Raw genomic sequence first — 16,911 nt, forward strand, 5'->3', positions numbered from 1 at the left:
TCAAAGCCTTTCACCGTTTCAATGAGGTCACCCCTAATTGCAGTGAATACAGGCCCAGAACCATCAAACACTCTTTATATGAGAAACCATTCATTCCTGGAACATTTTTGTGAAGTTCCTTTGAACCCTGTCCAGTTTCAGAACGTCCTTTCTAAGGGGCCCAAAACTGTCACAATACTCCCAGTGAGGCCTCACCAGTGCTTTATAAAGTTTCAACATTACATTCTTGCTTTTGTATTCTAATCCTCTTGAAATGAATGCTAACATTGCACCTGCCTTGCTCACCACAGACTCAATCTGCAAATTAACCTGCACAAGGACTGCTAAGTCCCTTTACATCTCAGTTTTTTGTATTTTTCCATTTAGAAAATAGTCAATTCTTTCATTTCTTCTGTCAAATTGCATGACCATACACTTCCCGGCACTGTATTCCATCTGCCATTTCTTTGCCCATTCTCTTAATCTATCTAAGGCCTTCTGTAGTCTCTCTACTTCCTCAAAACTACCTGCCCCTCCACCTATTTTCATTTTGTCTGCAAACTGCAACAAATCTATCAATTTCATCCAAATCATTGACATATAATGAAAAAAGAATTGGTCTCAACACAGACCCCTGTGGAAAACCAATAGTCACCACCAGCTAAACAGAAAAGGCTCCCTTTATTCCCACTCTTTGCCTCCTGCCAATCATTCACTGCTTTATCTATGCTAGAATTTTTTTGTGAAACACCCTGGGTTCATAGCTTCATGCATGGCACCTTGTCAAAGACCTCCCGAAAATCCAAGTACACAACATCAACTGATTCTCCTTTGTCTGTAGAAACATAGAAAACCTGCAGCACAATACAGGCCCTTCGGCCCACAAAGTTGTGCCAAACACATCCCTACCTTAGAAATGACTAGGCTTGCCTATAGCCTTCTATTTTACTAAGCTTCATGTACCTATCTAAAAGCCTCTTAAAAGATCCTATCGTATCCACCTCCACCACCATTGCCAGCAGCCCATTCCACGCATTCACCATTCTCTGAGTAAAAAACTTACCCCTGACATCTTATCTGTACCTACTCCCAGCACCTTAAAACTGTCCCCTCTCGTGTTAGACATTTCAGCCCTGGGAAAAAGCCTCTGACTATCCACACGATCAATGCCTCTCATCATCTTATACACCTCCAACAGGTCACCTCTCATCCTCCATCACTCCAAGGAGAAAAGGCCGAGTTCACTCAACCTATTCTCATAAGGCATGCTCCCCAATCCAGGCAACATCCTTGTAAATCTCCTGTGCACCCTTTCTATGGCTTCCACATCCTTCCTGTAGTGAGGCAACCAGAACTGAGCACAGTACTCCAAGTGGGGTCTGACCAGGGTCCCCTTTCGTTGTAACATTACCTCTTGGCTCCTAAATGCAATTCCACAATTGATGCAGGTCAATACACCGTACGCCTTCTTAACCACAGAGTCAACCTGCACAGCTGCTTTGAGCATCCTAAGGACTCGGACCCCAAGATCCCTCTGATCCTCCATACTGCCAAGAGTCTTACCATTAATACTATATTCTGCCATCATATTTGACCTACCAAAATGAACAACCTCACACTTAACTGGGTTGAAATCCATCTGCCACTTCTCAGCCCAGTTTTCCATCCTATCAATTTCCCACTGTAACCTCTAACAGCCCTCCACACTATCCACAACACCTCCGACCTTTGTGTCATCAGCAAACTTACTAACCCATCCCTCCACTTCCTCATCCAGGTCATTTATGAAAATCACAAAGAGTAAGGGTCCTAGAACAGATCCCTGAGGCACTCCACTAGCGACCGACCTCCATGCAGAATATGACCCGTCTACAACCACTCTTTGCCTCCTGTAGGCAAGCCAGTTCTGGATCCACAAAGCAATATCCCCTTGGATCCCATGCCTCCTTACTTTCTCAATAAACCTTGCATGGGGTACCTTATAAAATGCCTTGCTGAAACCCATATACATTACATCTACTGCTCTTCCTTCATCAATGTGAATATTCCCATCCCCAAAAAATTCAATCAGACTCGTAAGGCACCACCTGCCCTTGACAAAGCCATGCTGACTACTCCTTATCATATTATACCTCTCCAAATGTTCATAAATCCTGCCTCTCAGAATCTTCTCCATCAACTTACCAACCACTGAGGTAAGACTCACTGGTCTATAATTTCCTGGACTATCTCTACTCCCTTTCTTGAATAAAGGAACACCATCCTCAACCCTCCAATCCTTGGGAACCTCTCCCATCCGCACTGATGATGCAACAATCATTGCCAGAGGCTCAGCAATCTCCTCCCTCACTTCGCACAGTAGCCTGGGGCACATCTTGTTCGATCCCAGTGACTTATCCAACTTGATGCTTTCCAAAAGCTCCAGCACATCCTCTTTCTTAATACCTACATGCTCAAGCTTTTCAGTCTGCTGCAAGTCATCACTACAATCACTTATCTTTTCCGTAGTGAATACTGAAGGAAAGTATTCATTAAGTACCTCTGCCATTTCCTTCGGTTTCATACATACTTTCCCACTGTCACATTTGATAGGTCCTATTCTTTCAGGACTTATCCTTTTGCTCTTCACGTGGTTGTAGAATGCTTTGGGGTTTTCCTTAATTCTGCCCACCAAGGCCTTCTCATGGCCCCTTCTGGCTCTCCTAATTTCCTTCTTAAGCTCCTTCCTAGTAGTCTTATAATCTTCTAGATTTCTAACATTACCTAGCTCTCTGAATCTTTTGTAAACTTTTTTTTTCTTCTTGACTGGATTTATTACAGCCTTTGTACACCACGGTTCCTGTACCCTACTATAACTTCCCTGTCTCATTGGAAAGTACCTATACAGAGCTCAACACAAATATCCCCTGAATATTTGCCACATCTCTTCTGTACTTTTCACTGAGAACATCTGTTTCCAATTTAATCCTCCAGTTTCCTGCCTGATTGCCTTATAATTCCCCTTAATCTGATTAAACACTTTTCTAACTTGTCTGTTCCTATCTTTCTCCCATGCTATTGTAAAGGAGATAAAATTATGATCACTATCTGCAAAATGCTCTCCCACTGAGAGATCTGACACCTGACCAGGTTCATTTCCCAGTACCAAACCAAGTACAGCCTCTCCTCTTGTAGGTTTATCTACATACTGTGTCAAGAAACCTTCCTGAACACACCTAACAAACTCCACCCCATCTAAACCCCTCGCCCTAGGAAGATGACAATCAATATTTGGGAAATTAAAATCTGCCATCACTACAACCCTGTTATTATTACACCTCTCCAGGATCTGTTTCCCCATCTGCTCCTCGATATGCCTGTTACTATTGGGCGGCCTATAAAAAACACCCAGTAAAGTTATCGACCCCTTCCTGTTCCTAACCTCCACCCACAGAGACTCCATAGACAATTCCTGCATGACGTCCACCTTTTCTGCAGCCCTGACATCATCTTGCTTGTTATTTCTTGACAGAATTCCAACAGATTTTTCAGGCAAAGATTTTCCCTTGAGGAAACCATGCTGACTACGGCCTATTTTATCATGTGCCTCCAAGTACCCAAGACCTCATCCTTAATAATCAACTCCAACTGGCTTATAATTTCCTTTCTTCTGCCTCTCACTCATATTGAAGAGTGGAGTGACATTTCTAGTTATCCAGTCTTCCAGAACCATTCTAGAATATAGTGATTCTTGAAAGATCATTACTATTGCCTCCATTATCTATTCAGCCACTTCTTTCAAAACTCTGGGGTGTACACAATCTGGTTCAGGAGACTTAGCAACCTTCAGAGCTTTCAGTTTCCCAAGAACCTTCTCCCTGGGCATGGTAACTTCACACACTTTATGACCCCTGACACCTGGAACCATTCAGTTTGTCCGCTCATTCCTTATCTCCCATTTCCACCTCTCCATCATCGTTTTCCAGCAGTCCGATATCCACTCTCACCTCTTTTACATTTCATGTATCTGAAGAAACTTTTGGTATCTTCTTTAATATTATTGGCTAGCTTGCTTTTGTATTCCATCTTTACCTGCTTAATGACTTTAGTTGCCTTCTGTTGGTATTTGAAAGCTTCTTCTAATATCTTCCCTGTAGGTAGGTGACCAGAAAAGCATATAACAATTGGGCCTCAGTACTTATGTTGCTAACTAACAGTCTCCTCTTGTTCTGTTGTAGGTGGAGTCCAACAATAACACTGAAGCCAACACTGCAGGCTCCACCAGCACCACCAGCAGCTCGGAAGCCATCACCAGCACCACCAGCACAGTTCCCAGCAGCTCCAGCAGAACCAGCCCGATGCTGGCACCCCTCATGGAAACGTGAGTCCTGCTCCAGGCCTTCATTCCTATCCCTCCCTGCTTGCCCTGATGATGAGTGGCTTTTTGAACTGCTGGGAGAGAGTCAGATATAAAGAGAGATCTGTAACTGTCAACGATTTTGACGACAGAACTGATGGCTTTGATGCAATGTTTACAGAAGATACGAAGATAGGTGGAGGGGCAGGCAGTTCTGAACCCATGTTACAGGAAGGTTGTGATTAAGATGGAGAAGGTGCAGGAGTGATTAATGAGGAAGTTACCAGGACTGGAAGCCTGGAATCATAAGGAAAGACTGGACAGGCTGGGACTGTTTTTGCTGGAGTGAGGGAGGCTGAGGAGAGACCTTGTAGAGCTTTTTATAAAGTTTTAGTGGGCCTAGCAGGTTATTTGGTCACAGTCCTAACCCCCGAGAAGGGCGAGTTGAAAACTAGAAGGAGCGTGTTTAAGGTGAGGGGGAAAGATTTAAGGGATCATGAGGGTAGTGGGTATATGAATGAGCTTCCAGAGGAAGTGGTTAAGGTAAAAACAATTACATTTAAAAGACACTTGGACGTGTACATGGATGAGAAATGTTTGGAAGGGTAGAGGGCACATGCAGGGAAATAGGATTCCCTCCCTTTCCTTTCCAGTCCTTATGAAGGGTCTCTGCCTGAAACGTTGACTCTTTGTTCATTGCCAGAGATGCTGCCTGACCTGCTGTGTTCCTCCAGCATTGTGTGTGTGTTGCTCTGGGTCATTTTGACATCTTGACCGGCATGAGTTGGGCTGAAGGACCTGTTCCCCTGCTGACTCTATCTGGAACTTAGTTCTGTTCCTGGGTAGGATTCTGTTTTCCCAGTAATGTTGCCACCTCTGCCACCATGCTCTTGACCCACAGCCCACTCCCCACCTCTGTTGTCCTGCAGAAGGGTTCGATGATGAATGGCAGGATTCCAGTGCCCAGTAATTCTTGCAGAGGCCAGCTCCAGGAATCTCCAGGACACTTTGTAGCACTGCTTCCTCCTCTCTGGTGGAGTCTTGCGCCAGAGTCTGGGAACTCCAGAGGTTCTGGTGACTGCTGGGACTGGAATCACAGACAGACTTTTCAGATGTGCTGGCATTGGAACGTGCCCTGAGGACATTCACGAGAGTGATTCCTGGAATAAAAGAGTTAATGTATGAGGAGCATTTGATGGTTCTGGGCTGGTACTTGCCAAATGGGTGTATCGCATTGAAATCTATTGAAAGGCCTATATAGAGCAGATGTTGAGTGGGTATTTCCCATAGTGGATGAGTCTAAGACCAGAGGGCACAGCCTCAGAACGGAGGGACATCCCTTTAGAACAGAACTGAGGAGGAATTTCTTTAGACAGAGTGTGGTGAATCTGTAGAATTCATTACTATGGATGGTTGCGAGGCCAAGTCATTGGGTATATTTAAAGCGGAGCCTGAAAGGTTCTCGATTAGTCAGGGCATCTAAAGTTATGGGGGAAAAGGCACTAGAATAGGATCTAAAGTGATAATAAATTTAGCCATGGTGGAATGGCAGAACAGACTTGTTGGGCCAAATGGCCTAATTTCGCTCCTGTGCCTTATGGTCCAGACCAGACTGGTAAAGGATAATGGGTCTCCCACTGAGTGAGGGTGCAGGAAGGATTCACAGGATTCACTAGGAGTGGAATTATAAGGAAAAGCTGGACAGGCTGGGATGGTTTTATGACAGGCCTTATGAGTGAACTTAGCTTTTTCTCCTTGGAGCAATGGAGGATGAGAGGTGATCTGATAGAGGTGTATAAGATGATGAGAGGCATTGAGTGTGTGGATAGTCAGAGGCTTTTTCCCAGGGCTGAAATGTCTAACACGAGAGGGGACAGTTTTAAGGTGCTGGGAGTAGGTACAGATAAGATGTCAGGGGTAAGTTTTTTACTCAGAAAGTGGTGAATGCGTGGAATGGGCTGCCAGTGACGGTGATGGAGGCAGAAGTGATAGGGTCTTTTAAGAGACTCTTTGATAGGTACTTGGAGCTCAGAAAAATAGAAGGCTAAGGATAACCCTAGGTAATTTCTAAAGTAAGTACATGTTGGGCACAGCATTGTGAGTCGAAGGACCTGTATTGTGTTGTCGGTTTTCTATGTTTCTTGCATTGAAATCTACACAGCTCAGATATCAGTTGCACCATGCTCAAACATCCGATTCTTGACTTTGTGTGAGGTTTTAACCACGTCTATATGCACAACCTCTCCACTAACTGTTCTGGCACCCTGCTTCCCAACCTCCAGAACTGTAGTTTAACCCTCCCCGCCCCCCCCCCCCCACAGCATTAGCAAACCTTCCCACTAGGATACTAGTCTCCCTCCAACTCTGTGTTTTGCACCTTGGCCCCGCAGTAACACTGTTTCGTTTGGCTATATTTGTGTACGGTTGAATTATAATTAAACATGAACTTGTTTCCTGTGTACACTGCAGGAAGCAGAATGGAGATAAAGAGGTGGAGCAGACAGCAGCAGGCACCGTGCGTCCGCCTAGCCTTGACCTCTCCAGTCTGGAGACCAAGGCCAAGATCGAGGAGGAAGCCTTCAACAAAGGGTAAGACTGCCCCGGCCAGCATCTGCTGTGTGTGCCTCTGCAAAGCATACGTGAGATAGTAACGCGCTGACAGAATGCTGGCGGAAGTCAGCGTCTATTGAGGGAAATAAACAGTCAATGTTTCTGGCTGAGACCCTTCATCAGCACCCAAAAGGAAGGGGGAAGGAGTACAAGCTGGCAGGTGACAGGTGAGACCAGGTGACAGGTGAGAAGCTGGCAGGTGATGTAGAGAGGTAAAGGGCTGGAGAAGGAATCTGACAGGACAGGAGAGTGGACCATCAGAGAAAGGAAAGGAGAGGCACCAAAGGAGATGATGGGCAGGTGAGGAAAAGAGACGAGGTGGGAGGACAGTCATAATGGGGGATGGAAAAAGAGATGAGAGAGAGAGAGAAGGGGGGAAATTACTGGAAGTTTGAAAAGTTAATGTTAATAAAAATCAGGTTGGATAGCCAAAAATTCTGAAATCAGAGGTACAAAGGGACTTGGGAGTCTCGTGCAGGATTCCCTAAAGGTTAATTTGCAGGTTGAGTCTGTGGTGAGGAAGGCAAATGTGATGTTAGCATTTATTTCGAGAGGACTAGAATATAAAAGCAAGGATGTGATGCTGAGGCTTTATAAGACATTGGTCAGACTGCACTTGGAGTATTGTGAGCAGTTTTGGGCCCTCTATCTCAGAGGATGTGCTGCCATTGGAGAGGGTCCAGAGGAGGTTCACGAGAATGATCCCAGGAATGAAAAGATTAATGTATGAGGAGCAATTGATGGCTCTGGGTCTCGCTGAAGTTTAGAAGAACAGCAGGGGATCTAATTAAAACCTAGCAAATACTGAAAAGGTCTAGATCGAGTGAATGTGAAGAGAATGTTTCGTATGGTGCGGGAGTCTCGCACCAGAGGACACAGCCTCAGAATAGAGGGACATCCATTTAGAACAGAGATGAGGAGGAATTTCTTCAGCCAGAGGGTGGTGAATCTATGGAGTTCATTGCCATTGATAGCTGTAGAGACCAAGTCACTGGGTATATTTAAAACAGGTTTGAAATGTTCTTGGTTATTCAGGTTGTCAAAGGTTACGGGGGGAAGGCAGGAGAATGGAGATGACAGAGATAATAAATCAGCCATGAAAGAAAGGTGGAGCTGATGCGATGGCCTGATTCTAACTCTGCTCTTACTTCTATGGTCCAATGCCTAATAATTAAAAAACAAAACTCTGCAGACGCTGGGAATCCAGAGCAACACACACAAACTGCTGCAGGAACTCAGCAGGGCAGGCAGTGTCTATGGAAAAGAGTAAATAGTCGACATACCGGGCCAAGACCTTCATCAGGGCATAGGATAGCTTATATACATAGGTTGATTGGATGTCCATAAAGTGACGCTAGACTGGACATCAGGTGACTGACAGGAAATAATAAAGTAGTGGGTGGAGGTGTTGATCAATCTTACTATTTAATTGTCCCTGCATTGGCCACTCTTCCTATGGTTATTGTAGCTTTGAACCCTGACACTCCCCTCCTGTCCCTTGAGCCAGTAGTACAATGCTCCTTCCATCGATTCTGGTCCTAGTCCGGACGAGCTGGGCAAAGCAATTATAACAGTTAGCATAATTGCTTTACAGCACCTGCAATCGCCGACTGGGATTCAAATCCTGCCACCGTCTGCAGGGAGCTTGTATGTTCTCCCCGTGAGCACGTGGCTTTGCTCCTACATTCCAAATATGTATGTCACATGTGGCCATTCTGTGTTGGCATCAGATTGTGTGGCGAACACAAACGACACATTTCACTGTATGTTTCCACGTGCGTGTGACAAATAAAGGTAATCTAATCTATTTGTTGCTTGTGTTGTTCTACAGAACATGGTGGACATGCTATGTTGGCAACAGGTTGTATGGAGACACTTGTGGGCTGCCCCCGGCATATCCTTGGACCACATTGGCCATTGGCAGAAACAACACATTTCACTGTACTAGATGTTTCGATGTGATAAATAAACCCAATGAAACAAATCCGGCATGGTGTCAGTAACTCTCCGGTGAAACAGAAAGGATGTCCATAAGGCCATAAGAAATAGGAGCAGAATTAGGCCATTAGGACCATTGAGTCTGCTCCACCATTTCATCATGGCTGATCCATTTTCTCAGCCTTCTCCCGTATCCTTCATGCCCTGAGTTGTAAAAATGTGATGGTTATTGTTTTAAAAAGCAGGATTTTTTGGTGGCCAAACATTATAATTCTATTTCCTGTACCTATTCCACCTTAATGGCCTTCTACTGCCACAAGGAGGTCACTCTCAGGATGGAGGAGCAACACCTCATATTCTGTCTTAGTAGCTTCCAACCTCAAAACATGAACATCGATTTCTCAAACTTCCATTAATTTCTTTCACTTCTCCTTCCCCGTTTGCAATTACCCACTCTGTCCCCCCTCTTACCTCTTCTCTTCTCCTGCCTATCACTCGCTCCTTCCCTTTCACTCATGGTGCACTCTCCTCTCCTATCAGATTCCTTCGTCAGCCCTTTTCCCTTTCCACCTGTCACCTCCCAGCTTCTCACTTCATCCCCTCCCCCACCCACCTGGTCTCACCTATCACCTTGTAACTTGTCCTCTTTCCTACCCCACCCCTCCCAACTTCATATTCTGGCACCTTCCCCCTCCCTTTTCAGTCCTGATGAAGGGTCTCAGCCTGAAACATTGACTGTTTATTCATCTCCATAGATGCTGCCTGACCTGCTGAGTTTCTCCAGCATTGTGTGTGTCTCTCTGGATTCCAGCATCTGCAGAATCTCTGGTGTTTGTAGCTCTTGGTTCTTGGTCATTGGACATTGTTGGTGAGGGTTTGGTGCTTCTTTAATAAGACCATATGAGATAGGAGTGGAGACCATTCAACCCATTGAGACTGTATGGTAGCTAGCCCCAATTCCCCACCTCCCCGCCCCCTTCATTAGATCATCACATCTCACACTTCATCTCTCCCAGCAACAGGACTTTACCCACCCACTGAGTAAAAGAATCCCTTACCTTGCTTTTGGATCTTTAGCCAATCATCTTCGCTTTACAAAGGTTAGGTCTTGACCGCTCCACCAATGGGAGCAGTTTTCATTGTGGCTTGGTATGGCAACTGCTCTGCACATATCCACAAGAAACCACAGAGGACTGTGGACACAGCCCAGCTCATCACAGAAACCTCCATATCATTGTGGGCTTGCTATGTTAGTGTGGGAATATGAGTGACACTTGCACACTGCTCCTAGCACAATGGTTGAGTTGGTCGTTGATGCAAACAACGCATTTAACTGTATGTTTCAATGTACATTGATAAATAGATGGATCTCACTGGACTCTGTCTACACTTCTCTCTGCCCCAGCATAATCAACGACCCTCCCCATCCCGGACATTCTCCCTTCTCCCCACTCTCATCGGGCAGAAGATACAAAAGCCTGAAAGCACGTCCCACCAGGCTCAAGGACAGCTTCCAGTCCACTGTTATAACAGTATCCCTAGTACGATAAAATGGACTCTTGACCTCACAATCTACCTGACCATGACTTTAGCACCTCTTTTTTGGCCTGCACTGCACTTTCTCTGTAATTGTGACACTTTATTCTGCATTCTGTTATTGTTTTCTTTGTTCTAGCTCAATACACTATGTAATGGTCTGATCTGTATGAAGAGTAGGCAAGGCCAGCTTTTCACATAACAAACCAGTTCACCAGTAATGCATCTTCACCTTCTCCTTAAGTCCATCATCCCTGCTGGGGCAGAGACCACAGACATCAGCTTGCCAAAGTCCTCTATGCAGGGCTAGTCTTCAGGCTTTCCCAGGTGTGGACATCTTCTTGGTGCATCATTCCTCTCCCAGGGATGAAGAATTTGGAGCTTCTGTTGGTGTTTCTGTAGCTCTGGGTATTAACAGGCTGAGGTTGCTAGCCCCATTACCAGCCCTGCTCTTTTGACAGTCAGGCTTGGGGAGTTTATACCCAACCCTCCTCCTTTCACAGCCGGGTTTGGGACTGTCCATGGGGAGTTTATACCCAACCCTCCTCCTTTCACAGCCGGGTTTGGGACTGTCCATGGGGAGTTCATACCCAACCCTCCTCCTTTCACAGCCGGGTTTGGGACTGTCCATGGGGAGTTCATACCCAACCCTCCTCCTTTCACAGCTGGGTTTGGGACTGTCCGTGGGGAGTTCATACCCGTTCCTCCTCCTTTCACAGCCGGGTTTGGGACTGTCCATGGGGAGTTCATACCCGTTCCTCCTCCTTTCACAGCCGGGTTTGGGACTGTCCATGGGGGGCTCATACCCGTTCCTCCTCCTTTCACAGCCGGGTTTGGGACTGTCCGTGGGGAGTTCATACCCGTTCCTCCTCCTTTCACAGCCGGGTTTGGGACTGTCCATGGGGAGTTCATACCCGTTCCTCCTCCTTTCACAGCCGGGTTTGGGACAGTTCATGGGGAGTTCATACCCGTTCCTCCTCCTTTCACAGCCGGGTTTGGGACAGTTCATGGGAAGTTCATACCCAGCCCTGCTTTTATAATGTGGCTTTGGACTGTCCATGGCAAAATTAGCCATACATCTATGATGGATGAATTCAGCACAACAACCCATTGGCTAACACTCTTTCTAAAACGTTTCTGTCTCCTAGTTACCAGGAAGGTTTGAAAGCCCAACTCAGCCAGGATCAGAAGGAGCTTCGGCATGAAACTGGGAAAGTGGAAGGAGCCAGCGAGGGACCAGCAACAGAGACCAGCCTCACAGGGGGAAGGAAGGGCAGGTGGGTGCTCACCCGATGAGGGTGGGAGTTACTTCACCAGCTGTGGGACTCCCACACCACAGTTGTGTAGAGAGACTGGTCAATTGAAGAAAGTAAATAGAATCATGAGAGAGAAGGAGAAGAAATCACCGTAAACATAAATATTTAAAAGTTCCAAGTAAAGTTATTGTTGAAGTACATACGAGGGGTGATTGATAAGTTTGTGGCCTAAGGTAGGAGTCAATTTTAGAAAACCTAGCACGTTTATTTTTCAACATAGTCCCCTCCTACATTTACACACTTAGTCAGGCGGTTGTGGAGCATACGGATCTTGGACCTCCAGAAAGTGTCCACAGCAGGGGTGGCTGATAAGTTCTTGGTCTAGAAGGAGATGAGTTATACAGCTCTCGTTGCATGCACATGCAGTTCAACTCTTTGAGGGATTATGCAGAAAGTTTGAAGGTAATAACTCATCAGGGGTCTGAGTCCTAAGGCTCCTGTAACTTCTTCCTGATGGCAGCAGCCAGAAGAGAACATGGCCTGGATGGTGGGGTCCTTAAAGATGGATGCTGATTTCCTCCCACAACGCTCCATGTAGACGTATCTACATATAAATATTCCAGGGGCATGTGGAGATACAGAGCGATACAGTACAGATGCAGACCCTTCAGGCCAACCAGTCCATGCTAACCACAGTGCCCATCCAGGTCGTCCCTATTCCCTGCATTTGGCCCATATCGCTCTAAGCCTCACCCCTCCATGTAGCTGTGCAAGTGTTCTTAAATGATGCTGCAACCACTCCCTCCGGTCGTTCATTCCTTATACTCACCACCTGCTTGGTGAAAAAACCCTCAGGCCTTTTATAAATCTTACCCCTGTCACCTGTCATCTTACCCTGTACCCCTAAACAATGCCCTCTAGCTTTGGACTAGGCTGGCTAGTGGCACAATGACATCAGTGCCGGACTCCGGAGTGAAGGCTCCCGAGTTTGAATCCAAGTCGGGCCACTCCCGGAGCGCCTTTCTATCTGTGCTGGGTTAAACATCGAGCTAGCCACTCAGCCTTGTAAAAAAAAAGTAAGGGTCAAGTCAGGAATGTTCATATCATGACCAGGTTAATTCAAAAGGGGACCAATCCTGACACCACGTTCTTGGTTAGTCAGGATGTCCAACGTTATGAAAAGTAGGCATGAGAATGGTGTGGAGAGAGAAAATAAATCAGCCATAATCAAATGGCCTTAATCTGCTCCCAAACTGTTCACAGTACTCCAAATGCGGCCTCGTCAATAACATGTACCCTACAAAGCATAATGAGTTATCGGGTGGTAGAGGACAGGCGAGGATGATAATTGGACAAATACGGTAGGTGGTCTCACATTGATAAAATAAATGGGGGAAAGGGTTGGCTGCTGGTTATCTGAAGTGGGTATTGGAGTTTTGTGAGCAGTTTTAGGCCCCTTAACTAAGAAAAGATGTGTTGGCATTGAAGAAGGTCCAGAGGAGATTCACATGAATGATTCCAGGAAAGAAAGGGTTAATGTATGAGAAGTACCTGTACACACTGGAGTTTCGAAGTATGGGGGGGTGGGGGAGGGCGCGGAAGCTCACTAAATCCTGGTAAATATTGAAAGGCATTGATAAGTGGATGTGGAGAGGATGTTTCCTTTCATAGGGTAGTCTAGGACCAGAGGGCACAGCCTCAGAATAGAGGGACATCCCTTTAGAACAGAGATAAGGGGGGATTTCTTAACCAGACGGCAGTGAATCTGTGGAATTAATTGCCACAGACAGTTGTAGAGACCAAGTCATTTGATATATTTAAGGCAGAGGTTGATACGTTCTTGATTAGTAAGGGTATCAAAGGTTACAGGGAGAAGACAGAAGAATGGGGTTGAGACAGATAATAAATCAGCCCTGATGGAATGGCGGGACAGACTCAATGGCAAATGACCTGATTCAAATGGAATGAAATGGTAGAAATTGGAGAATTGCCTATAATCCCGTGCCGCGGGCCAGGCCGAGACTCAGCAGAGAGAAGGGATCACTTGAGGTTGAGGTTTGCTGGCTGTGGAGAAAGAGAGACGTCAGAACACCATCACATCCCACATCCTGCTGAGCGACAGGGTCACTGTCCCCAGTCAGACTCCAGGCCATTGCTCCCTGCTCCACCCGAACCGCATCTCTCAGCTTCCTCCAGGCATGGGTGGTGTCAGTCCCACCCTGCCCCCTACTGCTAGGCGAGGAGGCAAGGGTGAGAGAGAGAGAGAAAGGGGACTGATTAAAGAGGGTAGAGTGGGGAATGTGATCAGAGGGAAGTAATGTGTTCGGAGGGGAAATTTGGAGGGGGTTGATAGAAGAGGTGATGAGGTTGATTGGGATGCAATTAATAAAATTATCTTTCTTTATTTCCTTCCCTCCATCTGATTTTCTCCATACTCCCCTGTTCCCCTTGCCTGTTCTCACTCTCATTTTCATTTATCTCCCCTCTCTTTCCCTCCCCATCTGACCGTTTGTTTCTGCCCTGACTCTCCCTATCCCCTTCTTTTGCCCACTCTCTCTCTGTCTTTCCACCTATTCCAACATCACACTCTCTCTCCTCTCCTTTGCTTCCCTTGCCCCATCTGCCTCTCTCTCTGACCCTCTTGTCTACCCCTCCTTCGGCCTCTCCCTCTTTGTATGTCTAAACCTCTACCTCCCCCTCTCTGTGCATCCATTCCTCTGCCTGCACTGTCTACCCTTCCTTCTGCCCCTCCCTCTGCCTCCCTGTCCACCCCTCCCTCTGTACATCCACATCTCTGCGTCTCCTATCTGCCCCTCCCTCTCCCCCTCTGAACATCCATCCCTCTGCCTCCCCGTCCACCCCTCCCTCTGTACATCCACATCTCTGCGTCTCCTATCTGCCCCTCCCTCTCCCCCTCTGAACATCCATCCCTCTGCCTCCCCGTCCACCCCTCCCTCTGTACATCCACATCTCTGCGTCTCCTATCTGCCCCTCCCTCTCCCCCTCTGAACATCCATCCCTCTGCCTCCCCGTCCACCCCTCCCTCTGCTTCTTGTTCCCTTTCCCACAGTAAGTTGGAAGAGGTTGCTGAGCTGATTGTCCAGCTGTGTCCGAAGCCAGCGAGGCACCGCAGCGTGATCTGGGTCGTGGCTGCCATTGTCCTCCTGCTGGCCGTACTCAGCAGTATCTTCGCCTCTCTGCGCAGTCCATGTGAGCAGGCCGCGGGCTCGCCCAGCGCGAAGGGCTCCTGCCTCCCCTCCGGGCACAGTTCCTCCTGGCCTTTCTCACGACTGTGGCACAGAAACCGGGCACAGGCGTGAGGGTGGGGCAGGACCCGAGCCGAGGTTGTGTGCCGGCTAATGCTGCAGCAGAGTGGCTGTCGAGCGGTGTGGAATCGGCCGTGTGGAGGGGACTGTTGGCCAAGACTGTGAACCTTGTGCTGGCTGCAGTATAAAGCACCAAGAGACTTTGAACTCCGAGACAAGACACAGACATACAAGCAGAATGAGGCCATTCAGCCCATCGAGTCTGTTTCTCCATTCCATCATGGAAGATTCATTATCCCTCTCGACCCTCTCCCTGTAACCTTTGATGCCCTGACCAACCGAGAACCAATTAACCTCACTTCAAATATACCCAATGACTGAGCATCCAAAGCAGTCCATGGCAATGAACTCCACTGAGTCACCACCCTCTGGCTAAAGAAATTCCTCCTCAGCTTTGTTCTAAATGTATATCCCTCTATTCTGAGGCTGTGCCTCTAGTACTAGACTCCCCACTACAGCCTCTCCACATCCACTCTATATTTCAATGAGATCCCCACTTCAGTGAGTACAGGCCCAGAGCCATCAAACATTCCTCATATGTTAACCCTTCCATTCCTGGGATCATTCTCGTGAACTCCCTCTCGACCCTCTCCAATGCCAGAACATCTTTTCTTAAATAAGGGGCCCAAAACTGCTCACGAAACTCCAAGTGAGGTCTGTCCAACATCTTGTAAATCCTCAGTGTAACATCCTTGCTTTTATATTCTAGATCCTCCTACCTTTCACCTAACAGGCATTTTGTGGGTTTCTTGTGTTTGAGTCTCAGTAAATACTCAAACACCATGGCCCCCCCACCGTGTCACAGTGGTTTACTTGTCTGAGTGCAGGTTGGGCTGGATTTTGATTTTAAACATTTGCTGTGGTTTCCACTGCCAATCCCTCAGCACACGGCAGCATAGTGGATAGCGTGGCACTATTACAGCCGGGGCTTCAGTTCGGAGTTCAATTCCAGCACCCTCCTTAAGCAAGCTTGTACATTCCTTCAGGTGACCACGTGACTTTCTGCCCGTGACCATTAACTTTACTCCCCGTGACCGCATGACTTTCCTCTCCGTGACCATTAACTTTACTCCCCGTGACCGCATGACTTTCCTCTCCGTGACCGTGTGACTTTCCTCTCCGTGACCGTGTGACTTTCCTCCCCGTGACCGCATGACTTTCCTCTCCGTGACCGCATGACTTTCCTCCCCGTGACCGTGTGACTTTCCTCCCCGTGACCGCATGACTTTCCTCTCCGTGACCGCATGACTTTCCTCCCCGTGACCACGTGACTTTCCTCTCCGTGACCGCATGACTTTCCTCCCCGTGACCATTAACTTTCCTCCCCGTGACCGTGTGACTTTCCTCCCCGTGACCACGTGACTTTCCTCCCCGTGACCGTGTAACTTTCCTCCCCGTGACCGTGTGACCTTCCTCCCCGTGACCAGGTGACTTCCCTCCCCGTGACCGTGTGACCTTCCTCCCCGTGACCAGGTGACTTTCCTCCCCGTGACCATGTGACTTTCCTCCCCGTGACCAGGTGACTTCCCTCCCCGTGACCGTGTGACCTTCCTCCCCGTGACCAGGTGACTTTCCTCCCCGAGACCGTGTGACCTTCCTCCCCGTGACCATTAACTTCCCTCCCCGTGACCATTAACTTTCCTCCCCGTGACCGCATGACTTTCCTCCCCGTGACCGTGTGACCTTCCTCTCCGTGACCATTAACTTTCCTCCCCGTGACCATTAACTTCCCTCTCCGTGACCATTAACTTTCCTCCCCGTGACCGCATGACTTCCCTCCCCGTGACCGTGTGACTTTCCTCCCCGTGACCAGGTGACTTTCCTCCCCGTGACCAGGTGACTTTCCTCCCCGTGACCGTGTGACTTTCCTCCCCATGACCAGGTGACTTTCCTCCCCGTGACCATGTGACTTTCCTCCCCGTGACCAGGT

The 16,911-nt window shown here is 47.6% G+C and overlaps 1 protein-coding gene across 1 annotated transcript in view; it reads left to right on the top strand.

The window, feature by feature from the left end:
- The window catches only part of mrvi1 (murine retrovirus integration site 1 homolog), a 619,638-nt gene extending 604,663 nt beyond the window's left edge, over positions 1-14,975 (top strand). The window contains exons 40-43 of the mRNA XM_059976243.1: positions 4,197-4,339; positions 6,785-6,904; positions 11,548-11,676; positions 14,726-14,975. Coding sequence (XP_059832226.1) covers positions 4,197-4,339; positions 6,785-6,904; positions 11,548-11,676; positions 14,726-14,975 — 642 coding nt within the window. The remainder of the gene's footprint in view (positions 1-4,196; positions 4,340-6,784; positions 6,905-11,547; positions 11,677-14,725) is intronic.
- Positions 14,976-16,911: the final 1,936 nt, after the last annotated feature.

This window comes from Hypanus sabinus, chromosome 7, assembly GCF_030144855.1.
Source record: "Hypanus sabinus isolate sHypSab1 chromosome 7, sHypSab1.hap1, whole genome shotgun sequence".
In the NCBI taxonomy this organism is placed as follows: domain Eukaryota; kingdom Metazoa; phylum Chordata; class Chondrichthyes; order Myliobatiformes; family Dasyatidae; genus Hypanus; species Hypanus sabinus.